The following is a 13626-nucleotide window of genomic DNA, read 5'->3' on the forward strand; positions in this document are numbered from 1 at the left end:
CTATTTATTACAATAACTATATAAGTTGAACGATTTGGGACTCTAATGGAAACAAGCTAGGTTTTTATTAGACTTTGTTTTACGCGGTTTGCATGAATAGAAAATTTGAAATGAATCAAACGCGAGCGAATGAAAACAAAATAACAGAAATAATTTTGTTATAAATTGGTAATAAAATATAGCGGTTTGTCCAACAGCCTAAATCGACCGACCAAGGAAGATCCCAAACGCGCGCGCGCAAACTTTCCTCCCATCTCTGCGCTCGCGTCTTGTGATCTGTTACCGTGGCCTAATTTCTAAGACACTTGCCAATCCTTTGTTTTAGATTATTCAACCACTTGGTGTTAAATCTGTAATAACAGGGATTTGTGAGTGACAATTCCACGCACGATGTACAAAAGTAATCGTCTTACTGCGTCTACCTTTGTTCTGTTGAATGGCGTCCATCTGCTCCACACAGCGCATCCGAACGTCAGAGACAGAACTTTCTTATTAGTTGGTCCACTTCAACCACTATGTGGGTGTGAATAATGCTCCAACACATACGGAAATGACGAAACGAGGTAAAAAGATGTTTGACACAAATCCTTACTATTAGTTTATGCCCGATTTCAACAATTTCAAAGATAGCAGACCACATTGTTTAAGAGAACCCCGGGGGTCAGTTGTACACGTAGACTACAAATACAAAAATAGATATGGAGTACCAGTTTATACTCACATGTCATTTCCCTAATGTCTTTTAAATGAGATGTAGGAATTAAAAGCGGCTGTTAACACTTTTGTATTTTTCAAACCGTATCTTAATCTTAACCTTGTGGGCGAGAACGTGATGAAGTATTCACCTTTATAAATTGCATTTGGTGGTCCGACATACAGCTATTTGAAAGTACAAGAAATATATTTTTTTGGTACACGATATGTGCTCCACAAACCCACAGCCAACCTCAGACGAGTTGTCCGATTAGAAGATCACCTGCCCTGGGAACTGATCACGCTTCTCGCCAGTGGAATGACCTCGGAACTGCAGGATTACTGAACAACGCTGGAGCGAGGTTTTTATTAGTTCAAGATAAAAACTGTTATGTCTGTAGACTGGATTTCTACCGGACAATCAGATATACAATCCTCTATGTTATATTATAAAACAGTTTCTTTAAACGTTATCTAATTATTTCCCAGTTGATTCTCCTTAAATACAATCATATGGGTGATTCCTTTAATGAATTGTGAATTATTTAATTATTTTAATGCATTGGTGTAGCAAGTCCCGTTCTGTCAGTCAATAAGGAAACGATTTAAATGTACCATTTGAAAATATTCCCCCATTAATATGTAACATATTCTGCCTACTAATTTTTAAATACAACTGCGTGTTGCATTAAACATTATTTTATTAAAAAAACGTCAATTCAATACATTGTTTTTTCCCATTCTGTTGCGTGTAATCACAATGCTGAAAAGATTTTAAACTTCAACGGAATCCTTCTTCAGCAGAAGTCAGCGGTATATTTTTCAATCTAAAAAACAAATTCAACTTGAGCCACACTAAAAATGTCATTTAAAAAATAGTTTATGTTTATGAGCGAAGTGGATGTTTCTTCAAGGTCACCTATCACAAATGTAAGCCCTTTGGAAAAAAAAAACTCTTCCATTCCTCGTTGCTTGCCTGAATGCTGAGAAAAACTGTGAATTGTCGCATTAAAATAACTCCAGTGAAAGCAACATTAGCTACTTTATTCTAATTCAAGTAACTAAAACAAAATGCTTTTTTATCATACATTATATTACGAAAACATTACTAGAAAAACCCGATGTGTTGACCGACAGTTTTTAATCCTAGCCTATATTCCGGCCAGGCTTTACCGCATATTTATTTAAAAATGTTAAAAACACAAACTTGCTTTTATCACCTTAATATATCTCCCGAGTCTGAAGATATTTCAGCAAAGTGTGTGAATATAGATAGAAAGGGCTACTACACACATGCACACAACTAGCCTCATGGTTCAGTGCACTGTATTAAAATGAGCAGCTTTTTGTACGGAAGGCATTTCCATAACTTCAGCTATGAGCCGCGTATAAATCATGTAAAGGGCCTGAAGCGCTTTCTTCAATTGAACTGTGTGGATCTGTGAAAATAATATCAGGGTTTTCCGTCAGAATGAACTTTTCCACTGTATCCAGTCATGAAATAATCTGACCCGACACTTCAAACCATCTGCGCTATCTATCTGCCTTCTTATTTACTAAATCAGCCCGGGCACAGGGCGAGCTGTGTCTGATACTAAACCCGAATAGCGTGGCAGTGTGCTTTGCTGCGCCATCCATAAATATATTCATTTTCGGTGCTTAATAATTGATTGATTTCAAGGAGCAGCATAGTTTCCGAGACTCGGAAAACAGGAGGAAATCCTGATGGTAAATGGACCAGTAACCGGGTGCTCTATAGGTGCTAGGCATGATACACACATTTTACATACAATGAACAGGACAAAACGTTTGTCTGTAAATCGGTTCCTGCACACAGACACACAACCTGCGATTTTACGACGTTGTCAACCCGAATAAAAACGAAAACGTTTGATTCGTTTGTCTTGCGCTTCGTACTGTCGTATCATAATACATGCCCTGTGCTTGTCGTGACCTACCGATCACTTGTCGCACTCTCGTGTGAGACGTCTCCTCCGCTCAAACCGTTTAATGCTGAACCGAAGAGCCGCCTCTTCATTCGTGTGAGTGCCCGGGTCGGCTGCAGGGAGCTACTGCTGTGTTTTGCTTCGATGTGAAACGGGTGATTTTCGGCTTTTCGTTTGGTTTTTTTTTCCCCGTTGAGACAGCGGGGGTAGCGATTGTTTTTAGCTCATCCCGATTTATGAACAGTCAAGCTCTCATTTTTTTTTTGTTTGGGGGTTGGGGGGGGGTGCGGGAGTGTCAAAACGCCTTAGTTTGGCTTGGTTTGTTTTGCTTTCGGGGTTTTTCCCCCCTTCTTTCTTCTAAAACACGTTTGAAACGCTCTTGTTGTCGGTGGGCTGCGTCGCGTTGCAACGGAATGCTCGCGCCGGCCCCTTCTTTCCTCCCAGCGCGAGCCGGGGCGCGCGCCGCCCGAGCCAGGCGAGGCCATTGAACGTTTGGAGACGGAAAGCAAAGGTCAGAATGTTTACATTTTTTTAAAAGGCGCTGTTGAGCTCTGGGAGGTGCTGAAATCTCTTTGCGCTCCTTTCCGCGTGATTGGCAAACTTGACATTGATTGACAGGCCTCCATGGCAACCACGCAACCAATCTGCCAAGTCCAATAGAAAATCGGCACAGGGCTGAATGCCTTTTTTTCTTCTTCAAAAACATCTCGGGTCTGGTTGTATACCCTCGTACTTTCAAGCTACCAAGTTCACCCACTGAGGCTGCTGTAGTCAGCCAGAGGGCACCGTTCCTCGGTGTGTGTGTGTGTTTTTTTTTTTTAACGGTTGATCTGTTGACTTAGAGATTGTCATTTTTTTGTCTGGACCCGAAAGAGAGAGAGAGAGAGGGAGAGAGGGAGAGAGAGGGTAAGAGTGTGGTGTGAGAGAGAGACAGGGGAACAAACAGAAGCCTCCATGTTTCAGCTGCCCATCCTGAATTTTAGCCCCCAGCAGGTCGCGGGGGTGTGCGAGACTCTTGAGGAGAGCGGGGATATCGAGCGCCTCGGCCGCTTCCTGTGGTCGCTACCCGTGGCGCCGGCCGCCTGCGAGGTCCTCAACAAGAATGAGTCCGTGCTGAGAGCGCGGGCTATCGTGGCCTTCCACACGGGGAATTTCCGCGAGCTCTACCACATCTTGGAAAACCACAAGTTCACCAAAGAGTCGCACTCCAAGCTGCAGGCGCTGTGGCTGGAGGCGCACTACCAGGAGGCGGAGAAGCTCAGGGGCCGTCCGCTGGGACCGGTGGACAAGTACCGCGTGAGGAAGAAGTTTCCCTTGCCCAGGACCATCTGGGACGGGGAGCAAAAGACTCACTGCTTCAAAGAGAGGACCCGACACTTGCTCAGAGAGTGGTACCTGCAGGACCCGTACCCCAACCCCAGCAAAAAGAGGGAGCTGGCGCAGGCTACAGGACTCACCCCCACACAGGTGGGGAACTGGTTCAAAAACCGGAGGCAAAGGGACAGAGCGGCGGCCGCCAAAAACAGGTGTGTGTCCGTGGGAGTCCAGGGGCACAAGCTCCCCTTCCGCGCTGTGCTGTACTTCTTGTGTGGGTCTGTGTCACCTTGCCTTGTCTAGTCGTACGCGCTCCGGCATCACTGGGTGGTCGCAGTGTCTCAGCCATTTTCCACTCGTCTTCGTGCGGGCGGTATCCAACAAAACAACACACACACACACTCAGTGCGAGGCCCGGTTTCGAAGGGTTTAGAATTGGACACACATTCGCGTGATCCTGGGCTTCTGACATGAAAACCCCGGCCTTTATTTTAGTGTTAAAAGTAATACGCGCTATTTCTGTTAACGTTTAAGGAAGGGATTGAAGACTTCTTCAGATTGTCACATTCGTATTCGTTTGTGTAGTCTAGGCCAGTCATACAGCGGCTATTCCTTCAAAAAAAAAATAATTTCGATACATGGGCTCTTTTTGCACGCAAAATCTCTAACGCCGTTAGCTGGTGTTTTTGATGTACGCTAACGAATAAAGCGAGACCGAACGGTTCTGTAAACACAATTTAATGTAGGATACAATGGGATATTTATTTCGTCTCTGAAAATACTTTTTTTGACCACGTCAAGAATACCGTTATCTTTTTTTTGGTGCGGTTTTCAAATATCCCATGGCGTGATCCCAGAGATCCTGCATGGAGGCCCGTGATCACGGTGCTGGACTATTTCGTCTAAAATGCCTTTAAAATAAATGCCTGGTAAAATCGAACACCAAGAAAAGGGCAGAGTAAAACAGCGAACCAATGATCCAAAAGATCGGATTCGCTGGTTAAGTAACTAGCGGCAGTTGACGCTGGGAACGGCACCAGTTACAGCGGGATTGAGAGAGACGGGCGCCGGAGGTCCGTGCTCTTCGCTTGTGTTTAGATCTGTTGTTCGTCCACCCTCGTTGCCATTTGCGGAAACCCGGGCGGAATTGACTTCCCTCGAAAGAAATCTCTTCGATTGCCATATGCGGCAAAGGACTACGATTATCATGGCAGAAGCGCGTTCAAGTTTAAAGCCTTATGATTGCGAAATGCGTACAGGTGCGTGTTGTGCATCTGAACGACTTACACAAGCTTCAGACTTTTCTTTATAATAATAATAATAATAATAATAATAATAATAATAATAATAATAATAATAATAATAATGGGAATCGTCTTTCAGTTGCGATGCCTTTACTTTTTATAGAAAATAAACCCATATCATCTAACCTGGCTGAAATTAGCCTCATTTATGGTTTTCTTTACATTTTTCCGAGTGCAAGGAATATATCAATATCTCACCTGAATTTCGCGTTCGCTGGAGAGCCTGTGGTTATCCGCTGTGGGCGCAAGGCGCCTTCGGCCATTGTGCCGAGTGTGGAGAGAGCCGTACTGTAGGTGCTGCTCTCTGGAGTTCTGACCCCGCTCTCCCTCTCTCGCCAAGGTTACAGCAGCAGGTCCTATCCCAGGGCTCGGTTCGGTCTCTGGCGGAAGAGGACAGCGCAGTGGACCGGCTTGGTGCCGCCTCCAGCCCGGAAGCCAGTCTGTCTGGCAAAGCCGTCGCCTCGGCCATCTCCATTACTTCTAGCGACAGCGAATGTGACATCTGACGCCCCGGGCAGCGGACAGGCGGACAGCGCGATCGGCGGTAACGGCGATCAAGATCATTTTAAGAGAAAAGAAGCAAATCGGGACAAACACAAGCACACGAAACATTTCCAGTGCCTGCAAATACCTTAGCAAGATCTTCACGAGACGTCTTATTCAGAGGCTGCCAAACCGCAGGGGGTCGGAAGGAATGATACCCCCGTCTTAAAATGTTCTGCTATCAATTTTCTGTTCTCCATTTCATTCGTACGTTTTATTTTTCTCACGGTGTGTGACTGAACTCTACAAAAAAGAAGAAAAAAAAAGGAAGAAAACGTTTCAAGGCCTTTTTTTTTGTAAGGAAAAAAGGAATCTCGGACCGCGAAGCCTTGAGACAAGGGGAAGACACCAGTCGCATCATTTTGAGCGCCTGCCCTACTGTTTCTGTGGGTATTTCATGTTGAAAAAGACGCTGTTATATTTTTTACTTTACTTTTAAAGTTTTATAAATAATGTTTATTTACATATTTAAAGGCTCGGCTCTGTTAGAATCTGGTATTACTTTGCTTGGTGTCATTTTCCTTTGTGCACAGGTGAAATGTAGAAGCATGTGCTCCCGAGCGAGTAGTGGACTTAAGCTGTTTGAGAACAAAAAAAAAAATAACTTAATAAATAAAAATATTTGTTGATCAAAATATTTAATTACCGTCTATTCTGCCGGAATCTATTTATTAATTGCTCGCGCAACGCTGCAAGTTCCAGACATAGCATTAGACGGGGTGAAATAAGAGCACGCCGCTAGGCAGACGGGATATCCGAGGAAACTGAGCCACTGTAAACGAAGCCGCTGGTAGGTTAGTGTTCATTTACTCATTTCTGAGAGGGCCAAGCCTCTATTGTGCGTTCTCTATTTTAAAATCGTGATGAGGATTAAAACTACATGAATATCCCCGATGGTAAAATATCCACAGGCGTGTCCACGGAACATTGAGCGATCACAGAATACTGTGATATTTCCTCCAAACAGACGTCAACGAAACTAGACGGGTGGCGGTCGCTTCTGCCCAAATTTCTTGGGGTTTTTATTAGAACTCCGCCGGCGTTACCGTTCGTCCTGTAAATGACAATCTAAGGAAAATATTAGGTTTTGTATAATAGGAAAACATCCTTGCTGGGATAAATAAGAAATCCGTTCCTGCTAAGTCCCGCCCGAGCCCGGAGAAGGATTTTATAGTCCACAATTTGACACCGATCTTTAAGTCGCTTTGGCTGGTCTCTTTTTGGCTGCGAGATCCAGCTTCTAGCTCCGGGGTCGGCGCACATCTCTCTGCAATCTGACGGCGCTGACAGCTTCTCTCATTCAGTTTAAAACAAGCGCAACTATCCGATTCCAGGCGATCGTTTATTCCAAAATAATTCTGCGTTTGCGCAGTTGAACGAGAGCTGAGATCAGACTTTAGTGCTTAAACATTGCTGTCATTATTGTTTCAAACACCCGAAGAAGTTTTACAAATCAGTGTGAAACCAGAATATAGTCGCTGTCTTTTATTTATTTTTCTGGTTGAACATTGAAATTCGGGCGTGACACCACCCGGGGTGATCAGATGTGGCCTGCACCGTATCTAGAAGACGTCAGGCATTCCTTTTTATTTCCAGAGGACCATGTCAAAAATAAAATAATACCGTATTGTCGTTTTCTATTTGCCTCGCCCACATTTCAGAATAGACCAGTGTATTTGATAGTAGTGTCTTTTCATTTAAAAGCGCCAACGGTTGTTTGCTGTTTGACGTTTTCGTTAAATGCTGGTTTTCTCTTATTTTTCCTGATATAGAAAATGAGGATCGAATTGAATTGAAAATGGCAATAGTCATTGAACTCAAAATGTCTATACGTGGCACAGAGAAATCCTGAATGTGTAATTGTCTGCGAAAATGCCTCGTGAAATTTATATGCAAATAAAAGGAAAACAAAGATGTTCAGTCGAATGCGTGATAAATCTGCAGAATCGCTGGAGCTGTAGTGTGTTGCTCCTTTTTTCCTTGTGTTCAGCATTAGTTCGAGTTGATTTGATTACTTGTGGGGCCTTTCGGTTTCGTATTTTTATCTGGAAAATTCCGGGCACCTCGCGACGAGGTTTCGAGTGATTCTCCGCTTTGCCTGAAGACACGAATGCCTTTTACACGCGTGTTCGTCCTCGAGAATCTAAGGTAGGAGAAACTACTGCACTGTTTCGGGCTTTTCCTGCTACTGTGCGAGCAGGCTAACCTATCGGGGGTTCCCTCTTCACGTGGGGTCATCTATAAAAGTTTGAAACGTACCAGCGAGCCACTCTTCTTTTCTTAAATGAGAATATCTGAGCATCAGAGAGGAGGAGGTCGGGGGGACGCCGGGGCTGCTGTGTTTTGGAGAGGTGTTTACTGGCCTTGAGGTGCTCTACGTCTTTGCTATGTCGCCAAGGGCACTAGGGCAAACAGATCGAGATAAGATGGGTGTTCTTTTCAAAACGCGCCGCACTGTGAATTATTATAACTACTACCACGAATAAAACGAAGACGTGGTCAATTTATACTGGCTAAATCGTTGCCATCAGGCTTTTTCTTTTATGGAGGTACATGTTCCCAATTTGATGTTGCCTTAGCCAACAGCAATATAATCAACTCGACTACTTTCGATAGCTACAATCGAACAGGCCCTGCCTGTCCCTGTGTTCTGGCAGGGTGGCAGCCCCGTGCGGCTGTCGGGACTCGCGTGGTGTGTGTGTGTGGAAAAGATAAAGACCACCACCCCGAATGACGAGAAAGAGGTCACACAAAAAAAAAAAAACCGACAGATTGAAAAAGTTCTAGCCGACCGTTTGTGGACGTGAGCACACCTGGGTGCCGTTTGTGATTAATTACTGTCGGGAGCAAAGCGAGTAAGCTTTATTTTCTTAACTTCTTTCAGCGGAGGAACAAAATAGGGAGTAAAATATTGTTCCGGCGTGAAAGAGAGGAGGAAAAGATTGAGGGGAAAGGGAAAGGGGTTGCTATTCATTCAGCCCGAGTGAAAAAAAAAAAGTTCGAATATTTCCGTTTCCATTGAAAACGAGGGCAGCCGCAGAGAGGGGGGTACGTAAAGTCTTTTTAGCAGTCAATAAGGTTGTCAAACTGATCAGCGTAATAAGCGCTAATGACGGCGCTTGAGCCCTTTGACGAACAAAAGCTCTCTCCCCATGTGTTGTGCACAGGAGCAGCTAATAAGGATTTTTTTTTCTGAAAGAGTTAGCTGTCAACAGAGTCTGCGACATGTTCGGGGAAAAAAAAAACAGAAAGACGTTACCCGGGGTGCAGCTGCACTGATTGCAAAGGTGAGTATGGAAGATTTCCTTAATTAAAATGAAATAGAACATAGCGGCAAAAATGAACCTTCATTTATTTCCCCCGTGACCTCTATAACTGTTTTCTTATTTTGATTAAGGCGAATGCTAAACATTACGCCCCCTAATCACTAACAATTAATGGTGAACGAAGTTGTTAAATGGTCCCGTGACACTTAATGAGTACTTCCTCCTGGATGTGTGACGCAGACGACTGTTTAACAAATAGCTTGTTTTTTGGGAAAGTCGTTTTCTCAATTACGCGGTTAAATGCGTAACACAAAGAGCAGGCTAGGATCAAATGCAGGGCCGCGGGTTGAGTAAACTAACGGAACCCTTTATTGTGCGATTATCCGAAGTGAAATGCAATTTGTGAAGAACGTGACGAATTAACATTTGTTTTAATTTTCAGTCGATATCCTGTGTGCTAATTCTTATTTTCGCAGCAGAAAATTCGACGGTAGTGTCTGAAAGAGATGTCCACACCTGTGAGAATGTGGCGGCATAGCGCTGCAGGTGGACGGGGCTTAATCGTTGCATTTGACTGTCTGAAGACTGCTACTCTGTTAAGTTTGGTAACTAATACATTCCGTGATTTTTTTATATTATATCCAGTCAGTTGTACTTTCGTAAAGGATGGTCAGGATAACTCTCGTACACTGCCACAGCCTAGCGCTCATTTATGTATCGAAATATAAGGGTTGAGTACTGGGAGACTGAACTGCATACTTACTATTATGAAGAGCCCCTTCAACCTTAAATGCTCTGAACGATTCCAAAACAGGATGCGAATAGAATTCAATTGGGTTTAAACTTTATTTCCTTCCCTACACGTAATCGTGTTGTCTCAAGGAGAAACCTCTCTCAGCAGGATCTGACCAAAGGCTTCTCTTCTGTCGCACTGACAAGCACTTCCAGTGTCAAGATGCGAGGTTTTTGCTCATTTAATCACTAAAAGAGAACTTTTAGAAAAGAGAATAGAATCGGCGGTGGTAGTTTGCCATTACTTTCTCGTTGATATTTAAAGGAAACGAAGACGTGTTTGAATCCCCTCCAATCTCGAATGAAATAACCTGTTGCCGCGTTTTTTCCCCCGCAACCCCAGCGAGGCCACGAATGTGGCGATGTGCCCCGGCGTTCATCCCTCGACTGTTTTGGGCTGTTCCTGGCCTCCTATGTCGTATTTAATTTCAGTGGGGGGAAAACACAAATTAAACATAGTATGACAAAGGAAACGATTTTTCCTCCACTGTGGAAATTTCGCCGTGGTGTAACATTTGTAAAACTAAATTATCACACCAAATCAAAAAACAAAAAAAGACAGGGGACACGTTCCATTCCTGTTCGTAAAGGAACAAGGCGTTTGTGTCTTAAGTGGTGAAGATGTCATTTGTTAGCAAAAGGCAAGAACGTGTTTCTGTTTAGCGGATCTTTGACAGTTGCCTCATTATTGCGGAAAGGCGGGAAGATGTGTGGGCCGGTGGCCCTGCGCCATCCATCTCTAGCCCTGTCTGGTGTCCCAGGCAGATGTCTGTCTGGCATAATATTCCAGTATACCCGAAAGCACCCGGTCAATTGCACATCTTTGAGACGCAATGTATTTGATCTGACAGACGAAGCAGAAGATAATGGGGAAAATAAACCATGATGATGATGATGATGATGATGATGATGATGATGATGATTATTATTATTATTATTATTATTATTATTATTATTATTATTATTGGTAGTACTAGCAGACGTTGCACCGTCATTTTTTTTGTGTGTGGAGAATTTCGAACGGGTCCCGAATGCCATCGTCTCTGCAAATCGAGATCCACAGATCTGGCAAAAATGCATATTCTACTGACTCCACCTCATTTTGTTGTTTTTTTTGTGTGCAGCCCACTCCCGTCCCCCTTCGCCCGTCTTGAAGTGGGCACTTCAACAGGCATCTTTCAACAACTGGGCCACTCCTTCCAAGCATGGAAAAAAAAATTGCCACTGTTATGAAAAGAAAGCGGGAACAAAAAAAAACAAAACATTCCAAGCAGCAAGAGCCTCCATCTCCGCCTCATTAATTAGCGGGTCCACTCGAGAGAACCCCCCCTACCCCTACCCCTACCCCCCCTCAGCGCTCCCCTCGTTCAGGTACAGCCCCGCCGCAATCAAACCGGCAGTGTAAGATATCCGGTCTGTTGGTAACAAAGCTCTCGTTTGGTTAGAACCCATTACTGGCTAACCGGTCTACCACCACCACCAACAACAACAACAAAAAGATGTCAAGTTAGGTTTTCATGGCACATTTCGTCGACTGAAGCGTCCGATTGTTTGACGTCCAGCCCCTTCACAAGCCGGCGTATTGTCTGGACTCAGACCCAGTTACTCTGACTGGCATTCAAAGTGCCCGCCCAACCGTAATCGAGACCCCAGTGCGGTGACAGCTTCAGGCTCGGACACCGGGCAATTGACCGAGACCAGCCGCTCCTGAAAACGTCTATAGATATTAAAATGATAATTACAGTCAGACAGTTTCGAGACCTTGATTAGTACTGCTAATCAAAAGTTTTCTAAAGCCATTCTTCGCCATTATGTCAGGAGTGCACGGGGAATTGCCGGATTCCAAGACTGCCTTTTTCATTAGACAAAAGTAGGCGACCTTCTGGGTAACGCTTTTGTGTTTTATCAGTGTATGAAAAGGTTACGCTTTTTGTGGAAATTGCTCTGCAAGGTTTAGTGCCGTATAACAAGCTACTAATCACCCAAGCTTGCGCAATGGAAGGCAGAAAAAAAGGCCTTTTTATATTTTGTTTTACTTGGAGCACGTCTTTTTGCCAACGGACCCGTTCTTGTTTATCTAGAGAGGAGTAGATTCACCTCTAAAAGAGCATTTAAGATTCCGTTTAATCACGCTGCCTCCAAGATATCAGTTGATTTTTTTTTAAAAAAAGAGAAAAAAAAATCGGGTGCTCTTTTGAAGGTTTTGTATGCTTTCGGACACAGCGGGGTTCAATCGTGCGCCAGCCCCAGTCACTCTTGGGGATACACCACCGGAAGTGCACAATCTGGGACTGGGAATGAATAACTCCTTCACCTCTAACGAGCCTCGCCTTTTCAAAAAAGTGTTACTGCATTTTTAACCAGCCTAAGGGAAATTCAACAGCTGCGTCGCATATATTTCCCTGTTTTATGAAATGTAAATGAACAATACCCTTCTTATTATGAACTTCACCTCTTGATAATGTGCAATATCGTTTCGTACAAACGTAGGACGGGGCAGTATTGTTTATATAGTAGATTCAATGAAACCCATGTTGTGTAACAGTAGTATAGACTACGAAAACTATCCGATAATTCACATGGAACTAGGTTAATTTATTTTAACACGGAATAGTTTTACGAAATGGTACAGGAGCTCAGCGGCTGAAAGCCTCGATGAGGAAACTTTGAAGCACAATATTTTGAAGTCAATAGCGACATCTGCTGGCGAACGTTATTTTTACATTTAGAGAATTGGGAACAGAGCTCTCGGTAGTTCTTTCGGTGGAAAAGTCTTTCCCACCTGCCTTTTTAAGAATAACATTAATATAAGTATATAATTATTATATTGGTTATATTTTTCCGATGTTTTAGTTGGACTACTATATAAAAGCAAATATTGAAAGACAAAAGAATTCCTGGCTCTGTGTGATCAGAAGACCTCCGATTGGTCAGTTCCCACTGAAAGAGCATGGAGAAACAACTTCATCCCCTGATTATGTCATTAATACGTGTGACAGGGAACGCGAGAGCCACGCGTTGACCTCACAGATTGGTATTATTAAATACACAGAAAGCTACTCTTCCTCAAGTCTATGGTAGTCTGTCGTACTATTTGACAACACAAGCTCGCTTTCCACGCGTAACAGAATATTAATAGTTGTCTGAAAAGGAGTTACTCCGCGCATATTATTGAATCGCGCGTATATTGAGGTATAAATAAAGATGATTAAATACTTTACTGCCGTCTGCCTCATTGTGTTGTATAAAGTTAAGCCTGACTTAAAAAAGAGTCTTACATTTTCAAGTTGCTTTTCCTTCTGTGAATGAAAATTCAACTAAATTCATCCACTGAGTGAGAAAATAAACCCCACTAAAAAGGATCGCCACGGGTAAAAAGATCTCTCCCAATCTCTGTCTTCAAGTGAATTGGGCATAGAATCAAACTAGGAGCAAAAGTCAACTGACCGCCTAAAAGCCAACGAGATTTGACTATTTATTTGAGCCGTGCTGTAGCAAGCAGCTGTGTGGTTCTGTTCTGTGCTCGTGCGAGAAGCCCCCTCTTCAGCACCCTGGACAGCGCCCGGCGCCGTGTCTCCTCCGGCAGCTCCCAGATCTGAGACAAACGGGCTGTGCGGAGTCCATTCTTGTCCATTACAGTGAGCCTTCTGAATCTCTCGATGGATTCCACCCACTTGCCCTTGCGTCTGACTTGAGTGTCTTGTCGGGAATATAAGAAGACGAATCCACAATTTCCTAAAGCTCCTGACGGTTGGGAGGGGCACCCCA

At 43.8% G+C, this 13626-nt stretch overlaps 1 protein-coding gene across 1 annotated transcript; it reads left to right on the forward strand.

Moving 5' to 3' along the window:
- Positions 1–2640: 2640 nt before the first annotated feature.
- LOC102688306 (homeobox protein SIX6) lies at positions 2641–12320 on the forward strand. Its single transcript, XM_015350632.2, has 4 exons — positions 2641–4165; positions 5598–9087; positions 9543–9661; positions 10983–12320. Exons 1-2 carry the CDS (start codon positions 3594–3596, stop codon positions 5761–5763), a joined length of 738 nt encoding a protein of 245 aa, XP_015206118.1. The 5' UTR covers positions 2641–3593; the 3' UTR covers positions 5764–9087; positions 9543–9661; positions 10983–12320.
- The last annotated feature ends 1306 nt before the right edge of the window (positions 12321–13626 follow it).

The sequence above is a fragment of the Lepisosteus oculatus genome, chromosome 8 (genome assembly GCF_040954835.1).
Source record: "Lepisosteus oculatus isolate fLepOcu1 chromosome 8, fLepOcu1.hap2, whole genome shotgun sequence".
NCBI lineage: Eukaryota > Metazoa > Chordata > Actinopteri > Semionotiformes > Lepisosteidae > Lepisosteus > Lepisosteus oculatus.